The sequence below is a fragment of the Vigna angularis genome, chromosome 3 (assembly GCF_016808095.1).
Source record: "Vigna angularis cultivar LongXiaoDou No.4 chromosome 3, ASM1680809v1, whole genome shotgun sequence".
Lineage (NCBI taxonomy): Eukaryota > Viridiplantae > Streptophyta > Magnoliopsida > Fabales > Fabaceae > Vigna > Vigna angularis.
Window position 1 is genome coordinate 11,915,174 of NC_068972.1, and position 27,996 is coordinate 11,943,169.

The window sequence follows — 27,996 nt, forward strand, 5'->3', positions numbered from 1 at the left end:
TACTGCTTATCCTTTGTAATTATCATTATCTTTAATCTCTAACAAATAAATAAAAAGATTAAAAGGAAATAGATAAAGAATATTTTGGTTAGTTATATCTTTTACTAAGATAAGATAGAATGGTTTCTTTTAAATAGGGAACCATCCCTCCTTTTACATCAAATTCCTTTGATCAAAGCTTACTACCTTACGTTGGTGATTTGCGGTGTGCTACTGAGGTGTGTAATATCTTCTCACGTTAAGTCTCTGTGATCTGCTTTCTGCTGGTGTATGTAATACGAGAATGTTTATAGTTTATATAGTTATGATTTTAATATAGTTTGATCTTTTAAGAAATAAATAAATTCTTCTGCATTTAATATATCAGTCCTTCTCTGTTGCTTTCTGGGTTTTTCACTCTAAACATCTACATATCTACGTGATCTTATTCACTTGAGGGTTTCAATGCACACGTTAGAATGCAGGATAAAGTTCTGCTCTCTTTAGGTTAATTATCTCCTTGTTTTTTAAATTACTGTTTTAGTTGTTAGTGGTATTTTTTCTTCTTCTCTTGTCTATTTTGGTATTAGATTCAACTTTTGCCTGCATCATTCTCTTGATACTCACCTAATATCTTTGATAATTTTATTTTATATTTTAAAAGAAAAGTGTCATGTGATTAGTGTTTGAGAGGTTTTTCATAAAAAGTGGGTGTTAGTATTAAAAAATGAAATACATAATTTTGTCATTTAAAATTTTAAATCTTATCTATTTTCGGGCCGTTGGTAACCACTAAAACTCTCTCTCCATCATTATAGGTATCACTCTTGATGTTTATCTATATATATTATTTTCTGATGTTAGCTATTTTGTGTTTTTCTGAAGATAAGGTCCTGAAAGATTGAAGGAAGAAAAGCATGGGTGGGCAATCTCTGCATGTGCTTAATGCACTGGATGTTGCTAAGACACAATGGTATCATTTCACTGCAATTGTGATTGCTGGAATGGGTTTCTTCACTGATTCTTATGACCTGTTCTGCATATCCCTTGTCACCAAATTACTTGGCCGCATATACTATACTGAAGGCCATGATAAGCCGGGTTCTCTGCCAGCAAATGTTTCAGCTGCCATCAATGGTGTCGCATTCTGTGGATCCCTTGCAGGCCAACTTTTCTTTGGGTGGCTTGGTGACAAAATGGGAAGGAAGCGTGTCTACGGGATGACCCTTATGCTCATGGTCGTAAGTTCAATTGCTTCTGGTCTTTCCTTTGGCAAAGACCAAAAAGCTGTCATGGCTACCCTTTGCTTCTTCCGCTTCTGGCTTGGATTTGGCATTGGTGGAGACTACCCTCTTTCCGCCACCATCATGGCTGAGTATGCCAACAAGAAGACTCGTGGAGCGTTCATAGCTGCTGTTTTTGCCATGCAAGGTTTTGGAATTTTGGCTGGTGGCCTGGTTGCAATAGCAGTGTCAGCTGCTTTCGGTGCTCTCTACCCTGCTCCAACATTCCAGGTCAACCCACTTCTGTCCACAGTGCCACAAGCTGATTACGTTTGGAGGATAATCTTGATGTTTGGTGCAATCCCTGCTGTGATCACATACTATTGGCGCATGAAAATGCCGGAGACTGCGAGATACACTGCCTTGGTTGCCAAGAATACGAGGCAAGCTGCTGCAGATATGTCAAAGGTGTTGCAAGTTGAGATAGAAGCTGAACCAGAGAAAGTTGAGATAGAAACCGAACAAGAGAAAGTTGAGGAATTGAACGGAAGAAGAGGAAGGGGGAATGAGTTTGGCCTGTTCACTAAAGAGTTCCTACTACGCCATGGACTTCACCTTGTTGGAACAGCCAGTACTTGGTTCCTGTTGGACATTGCCTATTACAGTCAGAATCTTTTTCAGAAAGACGTTTTCAGTGCTATTGGTTGGATTCCTGCAGCAAAAACCATGAATGCCATTCAAGAGGTTTCCAAAATTGCTAGAGCACAGACCCTCATAGCCCTTTGCAGTACTGTCCCTGGTTACTGGTTCACAGTGGCACTCATTGATAAGATGGGCAGGTTTACAATTCAGTTGATGGGGTTTTTCTTTATGACTGTCTTCATGCTTGCCTTAGCCATTCCATACCACCACTGGACCGTGAGCGGCAACCAAATTGGGTTTGTTGTCCTATATTCATTGACCTTCTTCTTTGCCAATTTTGGTCCAAATGCCACAACATTCGTGGTGCCAGCAGAGATTTTCCCTGCAAGACTAAGGTCAACATGTCATGGCATATCGGCTGCAGCTGGGAAAGCTGGGGCAATGGTAGGGGCTTTTGGCTTCCTCTATGCTCAAAACGGCATTGGACTAAGAAATACACTTCTTATTTTGTCTGGCATTAACCTCTTGGGGTTTATCTTTACGTTTCTGATTCCTGAATCTAAAGGAAAATCGCTGGAGGAGATGTCTGGTGAAGCTGAACAAAACAATACTCCTACAAGAGAATCAGCAATGGAAGCCGGTCTTGAAGTTAGAACATCTGTCTAACTTCATTTTTAGTTTCTTTTCATATGTCTATTCGTAGGCTCCTAGTATATAGTGTGCACTTACTGGTCAATACCATTTAGTCATTAGACTTGATTTCTGTTTCTTTCAGCTTAGAAAGTCCTTGGAATTACGTGTATTATGTTTCTTTGTTCTGCTTTCTTTTGAAATACAATCAGTTTCGTATATATACATACATACAGTTTTAAAATGTTTATTTATCCTCTCAACCCCTTTGTGTTTTCCTTTTTCATTTAACTGTAGCAAAATATGTTCACACTATCTGGTGTGGTTATGAACAACAGTTTCTAGTGTTTGACTACATCTTTATACCATGCTTCAATCTTGACCTTCCTTATATTATGGTTTGAAATAGTCGGATACGTGTTCTTTCGTGTTTAAGCGCTGCGAATATTTCTTATATATAATCAAATTCATGCTGTTATCTTTCATAATTTTTCTCTTGGCTCTCTTTAAGCTGTGAATAATTATTAAAGAAAGAAAAAAAAATATTCATTCATTTTTCATCTATTCACGATTCAAGTGGAAATAATTTAACTAACTCGCTTCTTTATATAACAATCTTATACCTGTTTTTGTTAGTTTTATATTGAATAATTAACTTTATATTTTAATTAAATATGTTAATTTAATACCTCATCATTAAAAGTGGATTCATGTGTATCAGAAAAAAGAAGAGTAGGTGTGAATACCCTTTTTTGAATCTTTTTTGGCCGCAGTGCATATCCGCTGATGCATACTATGTCTCATTTGCATTATATTGAATAAAGGAAAGAAAAATGTTTCTTGAACAACCATTTTTTACAACATTTAGACACGCGCACACGTGTCAAAATCTGAGTGGTCTAGTTGGAAAAATTAAATGAAAATGGACCACTCAGATTTTGACACGTGTGCGCGTGTCTAAATGTTGTCAAAAATGGTTGTTCAAGTATCATTTTCCTAAAGGAAATGGCCCCATTGCTTGATTTTTATTCGTCTAAGATTTCTATTTAGAGTTTGAAGACAAAATACCGTGGACGACACCATGGTTGAAGTCAAACTATCCCACTCATACTCATGTTCATTTATACGTACACACTGCATATAAGTTATTCCATCAAATCGTCTCAATAAAAAAAGTTTAAATATATCTGTACTTCTTAAATTTGTAGTCAAATATTCGCAGGGCATACTCTAATGTCTGAAATTTTCTTTAAACCGACTTTAATATATATATATATATATATATATATATATATATATATATATATATATATATATATATATATATATATATACACGACAATTTATCTTTTAATTGAGTGCATAATGTACATAATAAATCTATTTTTAATATAATTGCATGGCGAATTTTTTACTTATATGATATCTAAAATTACTAAAATAATACATTTATTAAATTTTATAAACTTTATATGTGTTTTAAATCTGTGACTTGTAGGATTCAATAAAATACTCTAACAAGATTTCCTTTATTTATGGCATCAATATATCCCTAAATTTGCTATTTTAATAAAATAGTTAATTTCATTCATTTATCTACATAACTTAATAGATTGGGACATCAAAAAGCTTGAAAGGTATAGAATTTAATGTACATAAAAATTTATTAATTTAAGAAGTAAAAGGTACGGGACTATACATTATCAAGAAATAAATCTGAGTTAATTTATAAGAAATAACTCAGTTATATTAAGTTGGTTTAAACCCTTTAGTTGTTCCTATTTACGTGCATTTTTCCTATTTTGATCTCATTCTTATTAGAATCTCAAATTGAGTCCTTAAAAATACTAATTTGAATCAATGGAGCCCCTATTTAACGGGATTAAGTTTGTGCACATGTTAGAATGTTGATGTGGTCAGTTTTTGCCACATCACTACGTTAGAGTCATCTTTTCCAATAGCACAAACCTAATTTCCCTAGCGTCGCCGCTGCGAAGCCTTCAGTCTCGCCGTCACCATCTTGCTACGTCGCAATCGTGAAGTCATCGTGAGAACGCCAGTAGCGCCTTCGCTGCACCGCCACCTTCTTCACGCATCCACCATCTCGTCGCGCCTCAATGTTGAACAAGTTTAGTGGTCAACAGAAAGAGTTAGATTCAAAGACAAAGGCAAAGTTAGATCCAAAGACAAAATAATAATCTTCGTTTTCTACCCTCACACCTCTTTACTTTCTTCCTCTTCTCATCTCTGTTCGTGTCTGTACTTTTCAGTTTAGAGCCAGACTCAAGGAGTTCAAAGACCTCAACTTTAGATTTGATCTGCAAAATCTGATGTATGCCCTTTATTGCTTTTCAAGATTTTCTGGTCTTTCTAGTCCCAAAAACTACCACAAGGACCACCACCACAACAACAAAATGAATATTCTTATGGTGGTTCTCATCATCAACAATCCAACAACAAAATCAATATACATTTTTATCATTTCTCAGTCACTGCAACACTGAAATTGACATCTTTACCTTCTACCTTAATGCTCTTCAACTCCAAGGTATCATTTTTTGTTCACCTTTGGTTCCAATTTTTCAATCGATTCACGTTAAAGAGGGTATCTTTTTTTAAAATTAGCATTAGTTAGAGAAAATTAAAACAAAGAAGGATAATAGGTATGGTATAGGAGATTTGGAACCAATGTGAGTGGATTAAAATACATATTAGAAGAAAAAAGTTAATTGTTTTTGTTGAGAATGTCTTGAAGAAGAACAATTTTGTGGGCTTTGATTTGAATGTTAAATGGGGTTGTTGGGTTTGTTTAGGATAGAGAATTTATGGGCGGATCAGTTTGATCTGAATGTTAAATGGTTCTTCCAATGCTTATGACAATGCTTTTGGTGGCTCTTTTGATGTGTGAACTCCATGGCCTCTGAGAATCCTCTTCAATCTAAAATGGGTGCCAAAAATTGCTCAAATCTCTTCAGGCAAAAGAGCTCTCCTGCTGGAATTTTCTCCATTGAAAATGGTTTCTGCTGTTGGGGAAGATAATTTTTCTTCATTTACCCACATAAATATTAAATTATTACATTTTACCAAATTTCAGGTCTCACCATACCACGTTTCAACTCTCATCAGTCTTAAAAAATAGACACATCAACCTTCCACTTGTGCACAAACTTAACCCCGTTAAGTAAATTTAACGGCAGAGATTCAATTGATTCAAATTAATACTTTGAGATTCAATTGAGAATTTTAATAAAAAGGAGATCAAAATGGGAAAATCCCACATAAATAGAAACAACTCAAGGGTTCAAAATATTAAATTATTTTTTTTTATTTTAATTGCTGGGATGAACAATTTTTTATAATTAAGCTTAATTGTTTAGTTGTGTACATATATTATTGATTGTGATTTGTGAGGTTGAGGAGATTTTCCTCCTTCTATCCTGTGCATGGAAGACACGTGTAAACTGTTATTATTCCAGATGTTAGTGGACCACAGCAGACCATGTCACTAGTGCACACTCACTCACCTTCCATTTTCCCATCCCATCTCCACTACCTAATTATCTGTAATTTCTTTCTCTTATAGTCTTTCTAATAATATTTCAGAATTAATTAATTGTATATGTGCTAACTACATTACATTAATTACACCACAATATTATAGAAAATTATTTTAACAATGTCTAGTTAAATACATAAATGTATATATATATATATATATATATATATATATATATATATATATATATATATATATATATATATATATATACTGGAAAAGCATAGAACAGTGTTTTAAATTAAATTTATTATGACACAAAAAGTTAATTTGATGACAATGAAAAACACTTATTAATCCCTAACCGACCTTTCAATCCACGAATAGCCAACTGCCATAATGTTGTCACTTGGCCTTCATTAGTCAGCATATTGCATTTGCCAAACCTAATTTCTGGACTCTTCTTTACCATCTCCATTCTGTCTTTTTTTATTATTACCAGGTTATTCTCTAAACTCTTTCCATTCATCGCATCCATCTATTATGCCAACATTTTTATTTTCTAACTATAGATGATGACAAGATAATCTACGACAAGGTATCTTCTGTAAGACCCGTGAATTAGGAAGGTGGGACAAGGTGGTCACCCACCATTTCCCTAAAACACGGGTGCTTGTTTGGAGGAGGGATGCATTATTGATACAAGGAAAGAAGAAAAGGGGGCGGCTGGGGGAAGAGGGTGTGTTTTTCAGTTTTTTTATTTTGGGGGTGTCTTTTGAGAGAAGGGAATCAGAAAGCGTAGGAAGTTTATGGGGGACAGTGTGTTTCGTTTGTTTTTGGCTTGAAGAGTGAGAGAGAGAGAGCCGTGAGAGAGAGAGAGCCGTGAGAGAGAGAGAGAGCCGTGAGGGAGAGGGAGCAGCAGGAGGAAGGGAGCCTTCCTTCCTTCCGTTTCCAGCCGTTCGAAGATCACCTGGGAGCTTTACCAACTTCAGGAAGACTGAGATGGATCTGGGTTGAGTTGTTGCAATGTTTGCTGGGAGAAGAAGAAGTGAAGAACTCTTAAAGATTGGAAGAAGATCAAACTCTCTAGAAATGATTCAAGGAGGTCTTCAAGAGGTAAGGGGAGCTAGATCTTTTGTTTGAGTGATTGTATATGCTTTGTATGATGCAAATCTGGGTAAAATCTGGGAAGAAAGGGTTGAATTTGATGTTTCTGGAAATATGCAATTCTGCAGAAATTCTGCAGAACCGTTCATCCAATTTGATCCAAATTGGACGTTCGTTCGTTTAGAGCCACATTGGACGTTCGTCCAAATTGCTCGATCAAACGTTCGTCCAAGACTTCAACTTGTGAGCGTTCGTCCAAATGGCTCGACCAAGCGTTCGGCCTTAAATTCAGTGTTGAGCGTTCGGCCTTTGAGCGAGTGTGAGTGAGCGTTCGTCCTTAGTTCAATTCTTAGCGTTCGTCCATTGTTTCATCTGTGAGCGTTCGTCCATTTGTCCAAACTGAGCGTTCGTCCAAAATGATCAGCATTGAGCGTTCGTCCAAACAGTGAGTGAGCGTTCGTCCGAATATATGAGCGTTCGTCCAAATAGTTGGCGTTCGTCCAATAGTGGAGCGTTCGTCCAAATAGTGAAGCGTTCGTAGCGTTCGTCCTTAACACATTGAGTGAGCGTTCGTCCTTAAATTGAGTGAGCGTTCGTCCAATAATGTCCAGTGAATAGTACTCGTCCAAATAGTATTTTACAAATATGTTGAATTTTAAGTTCCTTTGCTTTTAGATTGAATTATGTGTACCAATGTTTGGAATATTATCTATGACATGAATTATGTGAATGTATGAAATATGTTGGAATTGTTGGGATAATATGGTAGTATCTGATTATTCATAATTGGGGTTAAGGTTCAATGTAACAGTAAGTTATGTTATTTAAATATTTCGGTTACAATTTATGAATATATGATCAAAAGTGAATGATGAACTATATATGAGATGAAATGAAAGTATGAATGATTAAATGAGCGTTCCAAGGAGGAATGACTCAGAATTTGACTATTGAGATTTGTAAAGTATAATGTGGGAAGCTTAGCCGGTTGTTCATCCTGATGTTCCGTGAGTACTCGTCCTCACGTAGAGGGGGTACGTCATGTGTGGGAACGGCAGGAGGTCCTAGTCCTAGGGTATCTGGACAGATAGGACTAACCTCGGGTGGCAGCTGATGACAGTTCCAGTTACTACATCACCCGGGTGCACGAACACCGAAGCTACACAGAGACTCAGAATTTTATTATTGAGAATTGTAAAGTATGAATGTGGGAAGCTTAGCCGGTTGTTCATCCTGATGTTCCGTGAGTACTCGTCCTCACGTAGAGGGGGTACATCATGTGTGGGAACGGCAGGAGGTCCTAGTCCTAGGGTATCTGGACAGATAGGACTAACCTCGGGTGGCAGCTGATGAGAGTTCCAGTTACTACATCACCCGAGTGCATGAACATCGAAGCTACACAGAATTCATTCTAGTCCGGACGAGTCTGTCTATGAAGTAACGAGTCGGTCTATAAAGTAATAAGTCGGGGTATAAAGTAACAAGTATTGTAATGTTGGTTTACCATTTTTGGATGACTTTGGCATGTTGTATGAGTGGGTGGAATTATGATTTAATGAATAGGCTCTAATTGTTCTTTTATACGAATCTAAGAATGATTATATGAATTACCTATGCTATATGTATAACATGCTTTTATATCTAGCTCACCCTTGCATTGTTTTTATCATGTGCTGTTTGGGTATGTTTCTTTGGCGATGATCATCCATTTGGATGGGAGCAGACGTTGTTGAAGAGGTTTCCCTTGAAGCAAGAGCTGGAGGTTGCTGATGTTGCAGAATAGTCTTCTTAGAGTTTCCTGATTGAACACTTGTAGTGTTTAATCCTTTCAAATGTTCAAGTTTAAATTTTCAGTGTCTGTTATTGGTGAATGACTGTAATTTCATATTTAATTACACTTCATACTCCGACTGTTCCCTATATTTGGATGTTAACGTCTTTATTATATAATATTGGTTATTATATAATCGGGATGTGACATTAATGGTATCAGAGCAGTTCGTCCTTAGGATGACCTTTGTGTTGTAGGTTTGCCGTGTCTTCTCTGTGAAGACTTGGGTGTAGATGGTATGATGTACCATTTCTTTCAAGTCTAGATTGTGGTGTGTGTATCTAACTAGAAGTTTTGATAACAGAAAACGTCTTGATAGGAGTGATGAGGGTGCACACTCATGACTTTTACCGTAGATGATTTTCCTTTCTTAATTCTGAAGGTTTGAGGTAAGAAAGAGTTAGAGTTTCAGTGTTGTTTCCCTTAGAAATTCCTGTCTTGCTGTTGCTTTTGTGGTAGTATAATATGCTCTATAGTAGTATTGGAATGCATATTCGAGGATAACTTGAGTTGTATACCTTTATTGGAATTGGGTTAAGCCTTTGAGACAAATTCTTGCCTTGAAGATAGGAGATTGAAGACTAAAAGTTAAGCTTCGGAGGTCGAGGTAAGATATTGGAGTTTAGAAGTAATGTTATGGATGAAGAAAATTTCAAGAAAACAAAGTCAGATGGTCAGATACCGTGTATTCCACAAGAAGAGTTGGGTTTGAAGGTTAGAATAAGATGAGCTTTGGGTAAGCATGGGTGTGACAAAGTTTGAGAGATCAGTTTAGTCCAGTGTATCAGTAACGTCAGAGGTTAGAAGAAAGGGAAGTATTGGTGAGCGACGGAGTAGCATTGGATGAGATTTGTAACATGGACCAATATATCAGTGATGGTTGGAATCTGAATAAGAGAAGTGATAGATGGTTTGAAGCTTAAGTTAAGAAAGAAATAAGTGGACCACGAGAAATCGTTATTTTGATAGGAAATAGAAGAAGAAGGGTTTGAGGAACAATGTGTAAAGCATAGAACGGATTTAAGGAGGGTGTAATAGAAGCCGGATCTCCAAGTTGAGGGAACATAAAGTGTGTAAGGAGAATTGGAGTATTATAGGACTGTGAGTTGAATAACCAAATGGAGTGGTTAAGCATTAATTTCTATTGGAGAATGCATAGTCAAGTTCAGAAGAATGTTTCAAGATTAGTGGTTCGTATAGAATAAAGGTTTGATCATTGGCTGAGATGAGAAATTTCAAATGTTGAAGGAAGGACTACACCAGAATGCCAGTTTGGTAAGAAAGTATAAGGTCAGAGAATTAAGAGCACAGTGGATGGAGAAAGATTTTAGAATAGATGATAAAGGGTGGCTGTAGTATAAGTTGCTAAAGAGGGTATCGAGAATGATCAGAGAAGTTTGGGTTGGTTGAGATGTTTAGAGTTATAAAGTTGCATGTTGTGATAAAGTTAATTTTCTTTGGGTATGGTTTTATGGTGATGTTCAGTGTTCGGCTGAGTTTGATCAAGAGAGAAATGGATGTTGAATGATGGATTGCAGAAGGCAGTGAGTTGGTAAGTTCAGATAAGGTCAGAAGATTAGTGGTGTTGGTTAAGAGTATCTTGAGGTTTGGAGGATTAAAGATAGGGTTTGTATTTTGACGATTCCGAGTTGAAGAGGGCAATTCTTGAAGAAGCAGGTTTTAAGTTAATCTGGACGGGATGAGTGCAAGAAGAATTATGAGTGATGTGGCGTTTGTGGAGTTAATCTAAGGGCTCAAGTTTGAAGTTTATTTGGAGTGGTTTCTTGTCAGGGAAGGAGAACGAAGGTGGTGCATCAAGTATAGTTGAGCGGAAGATGGAAGCAAGTGTTATGAGAATTCAAGATGTCTGTAAATTGCAAATGAAGAAGAGATGATGTTGTTCTTTCGTAAGATTGAGATGTGATTCAAGGGAGGTTTGTTATTCCAAGATAGTTCTCTAGTGCTTTATAGTCTTCCATAGAAGCTTCGTGTTTCAAGAAGAAAAGTCACCAGTTATATATCAATTGCGGATCAAATTAGAAAGTGAAGAAAAAGGGGTGTAATGAATATGTGAAAAAGAGAAGATAAATCGTTATGAGGTAAGGGTTTTGATTGGTTTTCTGCAACAAGTATGGGATTTTATAACTTGGAAAAGTGGAATTCACTTTGGAGGGGAGTCTTAGGCAACACCAGTGTTCGAAATTTTTGAGTGGTTCCTGTTTAAGTCGTGCAGTGCAAGAGGAAGATGAAGGTTGAGTTAGAGCAATAATATTTTGGACTCAGTTTAATCATAGGGAGAACTACAAGGTTAAAGAATCGCAGAAGAGAAATAGAGGGCATGTTGGCATAGTCTAGTATAAGTCTTATCAATCAGGAGTGATTTTGGGCATGGTCGCTTTGTGGAGAAGAAAACAGTGTTGAGGAAATGGAATGACAAAGCTATTATGCAAGGGAAGAGTTTTCAAGGTTTTGTAAGGATATATAGAAGTCCTGAAACAGGTTCTTCGAGGGTGATCTTTTGCTGGTTACAGTTGTCATGAAGGAAGTGTTCTTTTAAGTAAATTGGTGAGTAAGGAAGTATAAAGATCAGAGTAGCGCAGCGGATGATGGTGAGCATGTGATTGTCAGTAACAGGTATGCATGAAGAACTTTCAAAATTGTGGATTTGTGGTTGTGAGGGACGAGTTCTTTGAAACAGTATTGGTGTTAATATATGAGCATGAGTCGGGGGTGTTTGGTAATCTTCAAGAGTCAAAAGTGAGTTTAGGTGTGAAAGAATCATGTGTCAGGCAGGGAAGATAAGTGAGCTTTTGGTTGCAAGCTACAGGGTCAACTTTAAAGTGAGAAAGTGTTAATGGCTTTGGAATGAGAAGAGTGGGTCAATGGGCGAAGGAGACTATTTGAGTTGTGGTCTTGAGTTATAGTGGCAATCTAGAGGTAAGGTTATGTTAGCAGACGATCATGAATAAGTATACGTTGCTGAGAATAAATGATTTGATGGATCCACTACAAGGAGCTACAGTATTCTCTAAGATTGATCTGAAGTTTGGCTATCATCAAATCTTAGTGAAAGCGGATGATGTGCAGAAAACGGCGTTCAAGTGCAACAAGTAAGGATAATATGGGAGAACCTACCTAGGATTGTTCCGGTAAGCTTAATTTTCGAGGACGAAAATTTTTGTTGTTGGGGAGAATGTAAGACCCGTGAATTAGGAAGGTGGGACAAGGTGGTCACCCACCATTTCCCTAAAACACGGGTGCTTGTTTGGAGGAGGGATGCATTATTGATACAAGGAAAGAAGAAAAGGGGGCGGCTGGGGGAAGAGGGTGTGTTTTTCAGTTTTTTTATTTTGGGGGTGTCTTTTGAGAGAAGGGAATCAGAAAGCGTAGGAAGTTTATGGGGGACAGTGTGTTTCGTTTGTTTTTGGCTTGAAGAGTGAGAGAGAGAGAGCCGTGAGAGAGAGAGAGCCGTGAGAGAGAGAGAGAGCCGTGAGGGAGAGGGAGCAGCAGGAGGAAGGGAGCCTTCCTTCCTTCCGTTTCCAGCCGTTCGAAGATCACCTGGGAGCTTTACCAACTTCAGGAAGACTGAGATGGATCTGGGTTGAGTTGTTGCAATGTTTGCTGGGAGAAGAAGAAGTGAAGAACTCTTAAAGATTGGAAGAAGATCAAACTCTCTAGAAATGATTCAAGGAGGTCTTCAAGAGGTAAGGGGAGCTAGATCTTTTGTTTGAGTGATTGTATATGCTTTGTATGATGCAAATCTGGGTAAAATCTGGGAAGAAAGGGTTGAATTTGATGTTTCTGGAAATATGCAATTCTGCAGAAATTCTGCAGAACCGTTCATCCAATTTGATCCAAATTGGACGTTCGTTCGTTTAGAGCCACATTGGACGTTCGTCCAAATTGCTCGATCAAACGTTCGTCCAAGACTTCAACTTGTGAGCGTTCGTCCAAATGGCTCGACCAAGCGTTCGGCCTTAAATTCAGTGTTGAGCGTTCGGCCTTTGAGCGAGTGTGAGTGAGCGTTCGTCCTTAGTTCAATTCTTAGCGTTCGTCCATTGTTTCATCTGTGAGCGTTCGTCCATTTGTCCAAACTGAGCGTTCGTCCAAAATGATCAGCATTGAGCGTTCGTCCAAACAGTGAGTGAGCGTTCGTCCGAATATATGAGCGTTCGTCCAAATAGTTGGCGTTCGTCCAATAGTGGAGCGTTCGTCCAAATTGTTGAGCGTTCGTCCAAAATGTGGAGCGTTCGTCCAAATAGTGAAGCGTTCGTAGCGTTCGTCCTTAACACATTGAGTGAGCGTTCGTCCTTAAATTGAGTGAGCGTTCGTCCAATAGTGTCCAGTGAATAGTACTCGTCCAAATAGTATTTTACAAATATGTTGAATTTTAAGTTCCTTTGCTTTTAGATTGAATTATGTGTACCAATGTTTGGAATATTATCTATGACATGAATTATGTGAATGTATGAAATATGTTGGAATTGTTGGGATAATATGGTAGTATCTGATTATTCATAATTGGGGTTAAGGTTCAATGTAACAGTAAGTTATGTTATTTAAATATTTCGGTTACAATTTATGAATATATGATCAAAAGTGAATGATGAACTATATATGAGATGAAATGAAAGTATGAATGATTAAATGAGCGTTCCAAGGAGGAATGACTCAGAATTTGACTATTGAGATTTGTAAAGTATAATGTGGGAAGCTTAGCCGGTTGTTCATCCTGATGTTCCGTGAGTACTCGTCCTCACGTAGAGGGGGTACGTCATGTGTGGGAACGGCAGGAGGTCCTAGTCCTAGGGTATCTGGACAGATAGGACTAACCTCGGGTGGCAGCTGATGACAGTTCCAGTTACTACATCACCCGGGTGCACGAACACCGAAGCTACACAGAGACTCAGAATTTTATTATTGAGAATTGTAAAGTATGAATGTGGGAAGCTTAGCCGGTTGTTCATCCTGATGTTCCGTGAGTACTCGTCCTCACGTAGAGGGGGTACATCATGTGTGGGAACGGCAGGAGGTCCTAGTCCTAGGGTATCTGGACAGATAGGACTAACCTCGGGTGGCAGCTGATGAGAGTTCCAGTTACTACATCACCCGAGTGCATGAACATCGAAGCTACACAGAATTCATTCTAGTCCGGACGAGTCTGTCTATGAAGTAACGAGTCGGTCTATAAAGTAATAAGTCGGGGTATAAAGTAACAAGTATTGTAATGTTGGTTTACCATTTTTGGATGACTTTGGCATGTTGTATGAGTGGGTGGAATTATGATTTAATGAATAGGCTCTAATTGTTCTTTTATACGAATCTAAGAATGATTATATGAATTACCTATGCTATATGTATAACATGCTTTTATATCTAGCTCACCCTTGCATTGTTTTTATCATGTGCTGTTTGGGTATGTTTCTTTGGCGATGATCATCCATTTGGATGGGAGCAGACGTTGTTGAAGAGGTTTCCCTTGAAGCAAGAGCTGGAGGTTGTTGATGTTGCAGAATAGTCTTCTTAGAGTTTCCTGATTGAACACTTGTAGTGTTTAATCCTTTCAAATGTTCAAGTTTAAATTTTCAGTGTCTGTTATTGGTGAATGACTGTAATTTCATATTTAATTACACTTCATACTCCGACTGTTCCCTATATTTGGATGTTAACGTCTTTATTATATAATATTGGTTATTATATAATCGGGATGTGACATTAATGGTATCAGAGCAGTTCGTCCTTAGGATGACCTTTGTGTTGTAGGTTTGCCGTGTCTTCTCTGTGAAGACTTGGGTGTAGATGGTATGATGTACCATTTCTTTCAAGTCTAGATTGTGGTGTGTGTATCTAACTAGAAGTTTTGAGAACAGAAAACGTCTTCATTTTTTTATAGCCGACAACATCTTTCTTATTTCATAAAAAAAAATAATTAAATGTTTCCACTTAAATTTCTAATCATATGATTGTCACTTTCTTAAATTAATATCCAAACGAAAAATTAACATAAAATATTATTTTCAAATTCAAATGTGGAGATGAAAATTTAGTAATAAAATATGAAATTAAGTATTTTTAATTTAATTTTTATTATGCTTTATGTATGGTATAGAAGATGTGATTCAAACGGTAGAAAGAATTATATTCGTGACTGAACAAGTTACATTCATTATCGTTTGGTCTATTTCCTATGTCAATAGGCAGTTAGGTGAAATGAGTTTTGAGGGTTGAACTGTTATTGGGCTAGCGCCACCAGTGATGTTATTAGGCTAGTAAATTGGACAACTAAGCATTTAATAATTCATTAACAGATTAATTAACACAATAATTGCATATTAGCAGTTAACGGAAGTGGTTTGTTGATAATTTAAGGGTAAGTTCATTTTGATATAGATATATCGTTATGGGGCCAATGTTAATTTAATAAAATACATATAAACAAGGAAGTAGGGTGGAGAGGTAAACAAATTGAATTTAGTTTTGATACTTAATTGTTCATTAAATTTATCAATAAAAATCTAACTTCAACGTCAAAGTGTTGTACTAACCCTTCGGTTTAAACTGGAAGGGTTTGAAACAGACTCAATTATATACAGAAACACTTTAATAACAAAAAAACATATTTACTGGAAGCCACCTTATATTTCACTCAATACAACACCATTAGTAAATTGATAAAAAATATAAAATTCATATAATTTTAAATTTAAATTGAAAGTTTCATTAATTAAAAATTTAGTAATAAAGTTTGTGAAATGTAAAAATTCAGTAATACAATATATAATTAATTTATATATTCTGAGGCTAAAATTATTAATCTCAGTTATGTTGCCTCCATTTGTTAATCATAAAAGTACTAATAATAAATACTCTTCATCTGTAAAAATCTTGATCACATTATAAATTAACTAGATATTTAATTCAACTCTCTGCAGAAGGACGTACTTCGTACTTGCAACAGATTTGTTGCAGTACGACAATTCAAATATGTTGAAAATGATATATAAATAATTAAAAAGATTATAAATTTGTAATATGGATATGTACGGATGTGAGTGTCCCTTTCCGATACTCACCAACAAAAAGTAACCGGCCATGTTTGTTTGCTTGTGTGATTCGGAATAAAAAAGGAGTGACAGAAATAAAAAAATATATTTATATTTGTTTAAATTAAAAAATAAAAATAAAAATAATATTTTTAATAGAAATGTTTATGTCAATAATTTTCAAAATAAGTTTTAAAGTGATATATTATGAAATGCTTAAATTTTATAAATTTAATTTAATTAAGTTTTAAATTATTTCTCTTTCATTAATAGTGATATTAATATTATTATTTTATCATTGTTATTATTATTTATTATTTCACAATATTAGAAAGTAATTTTAAACCTAACTTATTCACACAAAACTAGTTTGTAGAGTGAGATTTATATTCCATTTATAAGAAGATTTCAATACATAATTTAAAAGTTTTAGTATTTTTATTATTTATATTTTATATTTTTATTATTATTAGTGGTACTATTATATTTATACATTTATAATATAGTTAATTATATTATATTGTGATTAAGCTTACTTTACTGTTTTTTCTAACTATGCGTACTTTGTGAAAAATATTTATCCTCAAAATCAATATGTAGTTTTTATTATAAATGAAGAAATACAAACACTTATATTTCCACCTTCTTTTTATGTAATGGATTAATTGTAAAACAAGCTAAACATTAGTGCCTCCTGTAGTTATGAAACAAGAGGGTTTAATTTAGCATGAAAATTATAGTTATGCATTGACCATGCTTCTTGGGCATATAAATAACATATAATGTTGATGAAGGTTGAAAATAGAGTTGTCAAGACAGATCACTCGGTCTGATTCAGTCTGGTCTATCACGGATTCGTTACTTAGTGAGTCAATCCAATCCGACCCATTTATTAGTGAGTGTAAAAAATTCGAACCCGGTCCGACCCACCACGGGTTGGTAGGTAAACGGGTTGGTTCACTGACTCACTTAATTACAATTTTTTTTAAATAAAAAAATTTACAAACTTTCTATAATTCAAATCTAAACAAATTTCACTACCAAATTTCACTCCCAACATAGGTGTTTAATTAATTATGAAAATAAGGAATTTAAAAAATAATTTCAAGCAAAAGAAAATAATAAATATTTTTTTATAAAATTAAAATTAAATTTTAATAAAATAAAATTAGGTATGTGGGTTTGTGGGCCAACCCGACTCACCACAGATTCAACTCGCATGAATCGGGTTTAAATGAGCCGGGTTGAAATCTAATCCACATAAAAGAAAATACAATTTTTTCAAACTCAATCCGATTTGAACCCATGGTGGGCCAGGTTGGCCTATGAATTGTGATCCATTATGACAGCTCTAGTTGAAAGGGGCTTGTACCCAATTTTCTTTTATATATATAAATTAAGGTTAAAATATATTTTTTTCCATTGTTGCAAATATTTAATTGGATTTCGTTTTTTCTAATTAGATTCTGAATTTTTTTTAAACAATCCAATTATGTTATTCACGTTAGATTTGTATAGACAGCATTAACGTTGATTTTATACGTGTCATAAGTTAGTTTGCGGTATTTTTTTTCTATTTTTTTAATTTATTTTAAGTGTTAAGTATATGTCATGTTACGAATATAATTATTTTTTGATTTAATTGAGTTTATATTTTTAAATTAAACAGTGTTGATCCTTCTCAAAATGAAATTAAATTATAAATTAAGTCTACTTATAACTTTATATATGTATATTAAAATATTTTTTATTAGAATTTATACATCAAATTATTTTACCTAAATATGAAATTAATTTTATGTTTCTAATTTAAATTAAGAAAAACTTAATTTAAAGTTTTCTTTCTAAATTTTGATCAATATATTTGATGTGTAGGGATGACAATGTGAGTTAACCCGATCCATTTAGATCCGTCTCACACTTTGTTGACTATCTAAGCCAAGCTGCCCATTCCATATTGGAATTAGTTCAAAGATATCATTGACTTGAATTTTATTTTATTTTTTTAACTAATGAGAAATTTTATATTTTACAAAATTTCTTCTTTTCACCTCAATCTAGTAGTTGAATAGTTTCCACAAATTTCATACTTTGTTCAATAGATTTAACAAAATGAAATGATTGAAACTTTATTTTATTACACTATCAACAAACTTAATAGTCATACATAAAATTGTTGATACCTCTATGTGAGTGTGTTGCTACGAGACGATAAAAAATGACAAATGAGAAAGAAGAACGCGAAAGAGAAACAAAAAACACAGAACTAAGAATGACTGAATGAGACACGTTTTACGAGAAACAAATCTGTCCCATATTATGGCTTTTATTTATGTCCTTCTTGTTTGATCTGACAATGGTTTACTATTGACTAATAAAAGAAAAGCTAATTTTCACATACAATTTAAAACAAATTATTAATATATTTTACATCTTTTAACTTAATTTATTTACCTAAATCAATTTTGACTAAATTTATGTAATTTTTTATTTTTATTAATAAGTAAAGTGAATTGAACTATCTTTTAAAGATGAACAAATTGCTCAATTTAGAGGCTAAAATAAAAGACAGTGAAATTTGACATTAATACATGTACGTGGTATTAACACTAAACATAATGTCAACACTAATACATGATATTGATATTGTAATATAATACGAGATAAATTTAAAGAAACAAAATAATTAAAAAAGAAAAAATTAAAATACTATAAACTAACAATAAAAATATGATGTTATTGTCATTTATAAAATTTAACATAAAAGACCTAATTTAATCATTTTAACAACAACAAAAAAAGTATTTTAACGAATAAATTAATGTATAATTTAAAATACTTTTTAAATTTTAATATATTTTACATGTTTAATTTCTAAAATTCTTTTATTTATATATCTATGTGCATTTTCCAACTTCTCAAAACCACATATAAACATTTAATTATTTACAAAAATGTGAAGAAATATAATATATATAACATTTAATTATTCTTAATAAAAATAGTGATATCACCCCAGATATATCGACATGCATATATTTTTTATTTTATGTACATTTATTGCACTTTTAATTTGTTTTCTTTCTTTTTCTGTTATTATCCCATTATATATCTTATAAAGCTATCACTGTTATTCTTTCTCATATATATATATATATATATATATATATATATATATATATATATATATATATATATATATATATATATATATATATATATATATATATCTTTTAATAATTAAAGGAAGATAAGGCTAAACTATTTTTATATAAACTAAATAACGTTTTTAAGTTATTAAAACAATTTTAATAATGAAACACAAATTCACCAGTTAGGCTACATGCAATTTTAATTTGTACAAATAATTTTGCTTACAAATGACATAAACATCCCTCTCTTTTCTTCACAGAACCATACAATGTGTTTGGAATAGTGGTTTGAGATTGAAAATCGAACCAAATCAAAAATAAATTGACAATATATCATGTTTTATTATATAAATATAATATAATATTATAAGAAAAATTAATATTTTCAATGATAAAAATACATTAGTATCTAAAATTTGTTGATAAATTAATATTGTTAACAATCTCTTATTGACAAAAAAAATTCAGTAAAATATTCGTTCATAAATTTGAATAGGACTAATTATAATTTTTTAATAAATCAAAATCAACAATGTTGATAAAACAAATTGGTCTATAAAATTTATAAATAAATATCACATTGTTTTCTTTTTTTTTCAAGTATTCCTTTTATTTTTTTTTCTTTTTTACTCACCGTGGTCCTGGTCTTCTTTTGTTCTTTTTCTCTTCCCACACGCTACCTTTATTTTAGAATAATGATATTTGACAACATTTTTTTAATATTTTAACATTGTCATTCTGTGATTGATCCAAAATTACTCCACAATCAATAATAATAATCATAAACACCAACATGGACCAATCACAGAATGACACGTAAATGATGTTAAAATGTTGTCAAAAAAATGTTGTCAAAGATATCATTATCTTTTATTTTATTATTGCATTGTTGTCTCGCTCATAGTTGAATTGCATTTGACGTTTCTTTTTTCGTTTTTCTCTTTCTCTTTCTTTTTTTTTATATATATAAGTAATATATAAATATGTTTCATCATATTTAATAAAAAATTTATATAATTTATTGATGAAAAAATTAATTAATAATAAAATATGTAGGTTTATCAATGAGATTGACCAATGAATTTCTATCGATAAATTTAAAAGAAAAAAGAAAATAGTTTTCAACAAATTCACTTTTAAAAAATTCAAAATAAAAATTTATATGACTATAAATATATAAAACTAAAAGATTATAAAATTATAACACCATAAAATTATTATATTATAAAATTATTATATTATAAAATTATAAATTTATAAGATTATAAGACTATAAATTTATAAGATCGTAATATTATAAAATCATAAAATTAAAACTACATCAATTAAAAATTATAGAATAACAATATTGTAAAATTATAGAATAACAATATTGTAAAATTATAAAATAATAAGTTTACAAGATTGCATGATTACAATATTATAAAATGATAATATTATAAGATTACAAAATTATTAAACTACAATAAGATATTATTACAATATTACAATATTACAAAATTATAAGATTAGATGTTATAAGATTATAAGATTATAATATTATAAAATTATAAAATAAAAAGTTATAAAATTATAAATAAATTAAATATCATAAGATAACAATCATACCAAAGCTGTGACATCCAAAATATATAGCAATGTATATATGTAGAATGCATCGATTATAATAATAGAAAGCAGTTAAGAGTACACAATAGATAGGATTAAGGAGTACAGTTATCCAAGTCTGGTTGGGAAGTTTTAAAACTTAAGTACAAGTTCATAATTCTCCAAAATACAAATCATGATAAAATGAAGGCTAGAAGTCTTTCAATAGCTATTTAAATTAAGAGCTAGTAGAAATCCTAAGCACTAGGGGTTGGGTCTTCCTCAACTTCCAAAGCTTGCTCCAAAGGTACATCATCACCTACTGCTCACATCCAAAGGATTGGATGATCATCGCAAGGGGGAAAGCAAACACATGCAACACATACAAATGCAAGGGTGAGCTAGGTCTCAAACAATCATACAATTCATTTTCAATCAATCTAGCATTTCCCAGAATATCCATACACACATAAACACCTTAGTCATCATAAACATAAGCATTTATTTCATAAAACTCATCAAGACAGCATCCTATCATGTTAAGACTCCTAGACACGTCCGGACATAAAATGTATGTAGAGCTGGGGCGGGTTGTGCACTTGTGATGGCCCCTACTGCTTTGCAAAGCCATTGCCGAGGGGTTCCACCCGACCATACACAAGGCTAGTCCGTTACCGCGGAATAGACCTTCAGTGATAGCGCCTACCCTAGGACCTCCCACTACTCCCACCACACGCGTCAATCCTCTCTAAGTGAGAATGAAAGACCGTTGGAGTGTTAGGGATAACCCCCCATATGGAAGCCTCTCACATTCATTCAATACACTAACTGATCCCACCGAGAGATCTTAATTTCATATTCAATCCGACCACTTTAAATCACATGATATTCCTCTTAGATCAATAATGTACCTCATAAACCACTTTGATTCATCAAACATAAAATTTCATAGTCATTCACGTGCATTCTTACTATATTGTCTCATACCAAACCCATACACCATCATACAACATCAACCATGTCATAAAAACAACTCATACATTACATACTTTCACAAAACCATCACTTATTAACACAAATTTCTTTAGGACTTTTAATTATCAATACTTAAGTGATTCAAACAGCTTGGAGGCCCTCTCCAATGGCTCCGGAAGGGTCAAAAACCCCCAGAACGAACTAAAGAACGTCCAAAACGGACATCCGAAACTCCCAAAACATCAAAAACACCGAAAACACTCAATCTGCCACACATAATTCGCACAGCGCATCACCCCTGGTGCGCTGAGCGAATTTCCCTGACGGGGAAGTGTTTTTCAGCTAAAATTCGCATAGCGCACCACCCTTGATGCGCTGGGCGAATTTTCCTGACAAAGGGACATCTAAAATTCGCATAGCGCACCAAGTTTGTGCGCTATGCTAAACTAAAATTTTTAATACATATTATCACACCCTAAACCCTCGCATAGCGCCCCAAATTCGTTATTCGAATTAATTTAGCCTTTTCTCAGGCAACCCCAGTCGCACGGCGCCCGGATTCGCTATGCGAATCACCAAACAGAGAGCAACCCTTTCTAGCCATTCGCACAACGCACCAACTCGCTGTGCGAATGATCAAACAGAGAGCACCTCTCTATACGAGGACTCGCTATGCGAAAACATTCGCTTAGCGAGTCTGCATAATCTGCAGAACGTAAGTTTTGGTAAATTATGCAACTCACACAGCCCTTACCATTTCTAATCATTTTTCCCAACTTCTAACACCTCTAATTTATATTTTATACTTAATTAAACTTGTCTAGATGATCTAAAACCTTCCTACTACCATTCTAAAGTAATTACAACTCAAATTCAACTCTAAAACGCCAATTTCCACCACTTAGGGATCCAAATTCGATTCAACCATTTTGCACCTGTTTTGATCAGTTTGATGATTCTAACAAGTCACAAATAACCTCCCTATATTGTCCCAACAGACTACAAGAGCCCTAGACCCTTAACTCTCAAATTCACTATCCCACTTCTTCTCAAAGTGACCTAAGAACTATATAAGCTCCAAATTTCCTATCCAACCAAGGTTATACAGACTTCACACTTCACTCACTTCCAATTGATAAATTATAACCATTCCAAACCCATCCAAATCAATTCCAAACATCACAACACAGTTTCATAACATATGAACAATACGTACCATTTCATACCCTCAAAACTTAACATATAATCCAAACAGCAGAATATTACAGATTTCATCACACATGCACACCATACAATAAAATCAAAGAATGTCCAGCTCCCCTTACCTTAAAGTTGAACAACACAGCTCACACACGCGTCTCTACAGTACCTTGCACTGTGAAAATGACTCAACAGGACCCTACGATTCACCATTCAGTGATCAAGAACGGTTCTCAAAACCTAATTTGAGATAGAAAGTGAAGGAAGAACCACTAATCACATGCAAAGTAGAATACTTGCATGTTCACAGCCCTAGAAACCAGAGGGAAAGAGAAGAACACTCACCAACTGAAACGAGAAAGTAATCGGTGATACTTGAAGCTCTCGGCGTCAGGAGTATCTAGGCACCACCTAATCGGACATGCAACGGCTGAATGAGAAGGAGTAGTAGAGAGAAGGAGGAGAAAATGAAGAACAAGTGGTCTAGAGAGAGATAAGGGCTGAGCTAATGAACCAGCTGCTGGAAAATTTGCTTTTTAAGCTTAATGGGTTTTAAGAGCCTGGCTTCATTAATCCAGAGTACCTATCAGCTCTTGCCACCTATTTTCAGGTCCTCACATTCTCCCACACATAAAAAAATTTTCGGCCTCGAAAATTCGCTCAACAAATAGAGGAACAACCTGCTCTCATCACATGCCTCGGTGTTAAAATGCTCTAGTGTTCAATAGTGTAGATTGATTTAGCCATTATCCTCAAAACAAATCTGAACTCTTAAACTTCAGTTGTGGAGAATCTTTCTTTCACCTAACCAATCGCATTGTATCTGCCACACTGCCAACCTCTCCTCTATCCTTCGCCACTTCTTGTAATTCTCTTCTAAAACATCTATTAGTCCTGACTTCAAATCAACCCGTGACTGTACTCGTTTACCTCCTCTTGCTTCTTTTAAGAACCATCATACCACTGACTTTATCACTACCACTTCTGATTAATCCACCAACTGTTATGCTTTTGATCGTCTTCAATCATACCCATTCTGAAGACATCACATTACTTTACTGATTTACACTCTTAAGTAGTATAGTTTCCAACTATATTGTCCCATTACCACAGTAAAACTCTTCTCCTTGGAACGACAAAACCAATTTAAGCACTCCATTTCCACTACGTTATCTTACTGACCTGAACTCTATTTAATTCTTGGTCCACTAGCCTGAAGTCATACTTAGAGCTGTAACCTCTTCGACTTGTGATCACTAGCTTGATCAGTATCAAGCCAACTTAGGATACATCTCAAACTAGGATTGTCCAAACTGCGCTTTCTCAACCATTTTGAGAAACTCACTAGTTATAGTATTTCAACTATACTAATGAAATTGCTTTACAACTTCACTATAGACCCCTAATCTTCATATTCTTCAACCCACTCTTACTTAATCCTTATCACACCAAGAACTTGAATCTTTCCTCTGTTCAAACTAACAATTGACATTTCCTTACTTGTAGATTGCCACTATAACTCAAAACCATAACTCAAATAATCTCCTTGATCCCCTGACCCACTTACTCTATTCATCGTCCATTGATACATTCTCACTTTAAGGTTGACGTTGCAGCTTGAAATCGTCACTCACTTATCTTCTCTACTTGATACCTATTTCTTCCTTACCTAAACTCACTTCTGACTCTTGAAGTTTACCAAACACTCCCACTCATTCTCATATAACAACACAAATACTGTTTCAAAGAACTCATCCCTCACAAACCACCAATCCACAAATTATGAAAGCTCTTCATGCATACCTATTATTGACAACAACATGCTCACCATCATCCGCTGCCCTACTCTGATTCCTCACACTCCCTTGTTCACTAGTTGACTCAAAGAACACTTCCTTATGTCAACCGTAACCCAAAAATGATCGCCCTTGAAAAACCTTCTTCAAAACTTCCATGATATCCTTGTCATTCCCTTTTCTCAACACTGTCTTCTACTCCACAGAACAAACATGCCCGAAATCACTCCTGATTGTTATGACTTATACTAGATTGTTCCAACTTGTCCTCTATTTCTCTTTTGAGATTCTTCAACCTTGTAGTCCTCCCTATGATTACACTGAGTCCAAACACTGCTGCTCTAACCAAAACTCCACATTCCTCTTATACTACTCAACTTCAACAAGAACTATCCATAAAGAGATTACTGACACCGGTGCTGCCTAAGACCCCACTCCAAAATGAATTCCACTTCTCCAAGATATAAAAATCCCATACTTGTCATAGAACACCAACCGAAACCCTTACACCCAAAAGATCTATCTTCTCTTCTCCACTTATCCTTACTAGAATCATCTGACTTCTACAACCCTTCCTCTTCTCATATATAACTTGAACCACGTCTAATACATACTCATTTGTTCTCTTTCTCAAAACCATGCTTCTTTTGAAGACCATAACCACCCAAAATCGAATTGGAACAATCAAACCCCCCTTATGATCACACCTCAATTTTATGAAAGAACAACACCATCTCTTCTTCCCTTACAATTATCAAACATCTTGGATTCACATAACACTTGCTTCCATCTTTCGTTCAACTATACTTAATGCACCACCTTCGCTTTCCGTCCTTGCCAAGAAACCACTCCATATAGACTTCAAACCCAAGCACTTAGGTTAACTCCACAAATGCCACATCACTTAGAATTCTTCATGCACTCATTTCGACCAAATTAACTTAAAACCTTCTTCTTCAAGAATTTCCCTCTTCACTCAGAATCTTCAGAAATACAGACCCTATCTTGAATCCTCTAAATCTCAAGATACCCTTAACCAACAACACCAATCCTCTGACCTTATCTGAACTTACCAACTCACTGCCTTTTGCAACCCATTATTCAACATCTACTTCTATCTCGATCGAACTCAACCGGTCACTGAACATCACCATAAAACCACATTCGATGAAAACTGACTTTATTACAACATGCAACTTCATAACTCTGATCATTCGCGATACCCTCTTTCACAACTTATATTGTGACCACCCTTTGCCATATGTCATAATACCTTTTCTTCTCATTTTCTCATCCACTATGCTCTTAATTCTCTAACCTTATACTTTCCTACCGAACTGACATTCTGATGTACTCCTTCCTTCAACACTTGAAATCTCTCATCTCAGCTAATGATCAAACCTTTCTTCTATACGAACCACTGATCTTGAAACATCATTCTAAACTTGACTCTAAATTGTCCACTTGCTGAGAAAACTTTACTACCTCCTTCCAATTATTCACTTAACTTAAGATCCTACAATACTTCATTCTTCTTCAAAGACCTCATGCTCTCTCTCAACTTGGCAATTCTGCCTTCAACTATTTCTTTCGTAACTCTACTCTATGCCTTAACGACTGTTTCTCAAACTCTTCTTCTTCTACTTCTCTTCTTGATATTTATTCCCCTTGGTCCACTTTAGAATTCCTATTCCTTTCTTAACTTAAACTTCAAACCATCCACCCCTTTTCTTATTCAGATCTCAACCATCGATGATACACCGACCCATGATACCGATTTCACTCAATGCTACTCCATTGATCACCAATACTTTCCTTTCTTTTGTCCTCTGACCTTACTGATGTACTGAACCAAATTGATTTCTTAAACTTACTACACCTATGCTTACCCAATGTTCCTCTTATTCTAGCCTTTGAACTCAACTCTTCTTGTGAAACGTACAATAGTTGATCTTTTGACTCTATCCTTGAGAACTTTTTCTTCACCCAAGAACATTACTTCAAAATTCCAATATCTTCACTTGTCTTGTGAAACCAAGATTCTGGTCTTCTAACTCCTTATCTTCAAGGTAAGAATTTGTCTCAAAGGCTTAAACCAATTCTAATAAAGGTATACAACTCAAGTTGTCCTTGAATCTGCATTCCTCTATCACTATAGAGCACAATACACTATCATAAAGGCAATAACAAGACAAGGATTACTATTGACAACGATACTAGAATCGCCACCCTTATATTTTATTTTTTTTTAATTTTTTTATTTATTATTTATTTATTTATTTATTTTAAACTTTCAGAATTAAGAAAGGAAAATCATCTCTGGTAAAAGTCATGAGTGTGCACCCTCATTACTCTTATCAAGACGTTTTTTGTTCTCAAAACTTCTAGTTAGATACACACTCTACTATATAGACTTGGAGAAAATGGTAAATCATACCATTTAGATTCAATTCTTCACAGAGAAGGCAAGACAAGCCCTCAACTCACAGGTCATCCTAAGGACAAACTGCTCTGATACCATAAATGTGACATCCAAAATATATAGCAATGTATATATGTAGAATGCATCGATTATAATAATAGAAAGCAGTTAAGAGTACACAATAGATAGGATTAAGGAGTACAGTTATCCAAGTCTGGTTGGGAAGTTTTAAAACTTAAGTACAAGTTCATAATTCTCCAAAATACAAATCATGATAAAATGAAGGCTAGAAGTCTTTCAATAGCTATTTAAATTAAGAGCTAGTAGAAATCCTAAGCACTAGGGGTTGGGTCTTCCTCAACTTCCAAAGCTTGCTCCAAAGGTACATCATCACCTACTGCTCACATCCAAAGGATTGGATGATCATCGCAAGGGGGAAAGCAAACACATGCAACACATACAAATGCAAGGGTGAGCTAGGTCTCAAACAATCATACAATTCATTTTCAATCAATCTAGCATTTCCCAGAATATCCATACACACATAAACACCTTAGTCATCATAAACATAAGCATTTATTTCATAAAACTCATCAAGACAGCATCCTATCATGTTAAGACTCCTAGACACGTCCGGACATAAAATGTATGTAGAGCTGGGGCGGGTTGTGCACTTGTGATGGCCCCTACTGCTTTGCAAAGCCATTGCCGAGGGGTTCCACCCGACCATACACAAGGCTAGTCCGTTACCGCGGAATAGACCTTCAGTGATAGCGCCTACCCTAGGACCTCCCACTACTCCCACCACACGCGTCAATCCTCTCTAAGTGAGAATGAAAGACCGTTGGAGTGTTAGGGATAACCCCCCATATGGAAGCCTCTCACATTCATTCAATACACTAACTGTTCCCAC

General features: G+C 34.7%; 1 protein-coding gene and 2 long non-coding RNA genes across 5 annotated transcripts; all 3 read left to right on the top strand.

Annotated features, from left to right (window-relative positions):
- Positions 1-150: 150 nt before the first annotated feature.
- LOC108342358 (low affinity inorganic phosphate transporter 1) lies at positions 151-2,652 on the top strand. 2 transcript variants are annotated; one of them, XM_052875078.1, is made up of 2 exons: positions 151-218; positions 865-2,652. In XM_052875078.1, the coding sequence occupies exon 2, from the start codon at positions 897-899 to the stop codon at positions 2,508-2,510; it is 1,614 nt and encodes a 537-aa protein (XP_052731038.1). In that variant the 5' UTR covers positions 151-218; positions 865-896; the 3' UTR covers positions 2,511-2,652. The 2 variants fall into 2 exon arrangements, with proteins under 2 accessions (XP_052731038.1, XP_017435609.1); XM_017580120.2 differs by having other exon boundaries at positions 174-218; positions 870-2,652.
- A 3,737-nt stretch (positions 2,653-6,389) lies between these two features.
- On the top strand, positions 6,390-9,104 carry LOC128195942 (uncharacterized). Of its 2 annotated transcripts, XR_008247898.1 has the most exons (3): positions 6,390-6,472; positions 6,543-7,086; positions 8,801-9,104. It is a non-coding gene; the product is annotated as an uncharacterized LOC128195942 (long non-coding RNA). The 2 variants fall into 2 exon arrangements; XR_008247897.1 differs by lacking the exon at positions 6,390-6,472 and having other exon boundaries at positions 6,480-7,086.
- Positions 9,105-10,893: 1,789 nt separating this feature from the next.
- On the top strand, positions 10,894-14,670 carry LOC128195943 (uncharacterized). Its single transcript, XR_008247899.1, has 2 exons — positions 10,894-12,612; positions 14,367-14,670. It is a non-coding gene; the product is annotated as an uncharacterized LOC128195943 (long non-coding RNA).
- The last annotated feature ends 13,326 nt before the right edge of the window (positions 14,671-27,996 follow it).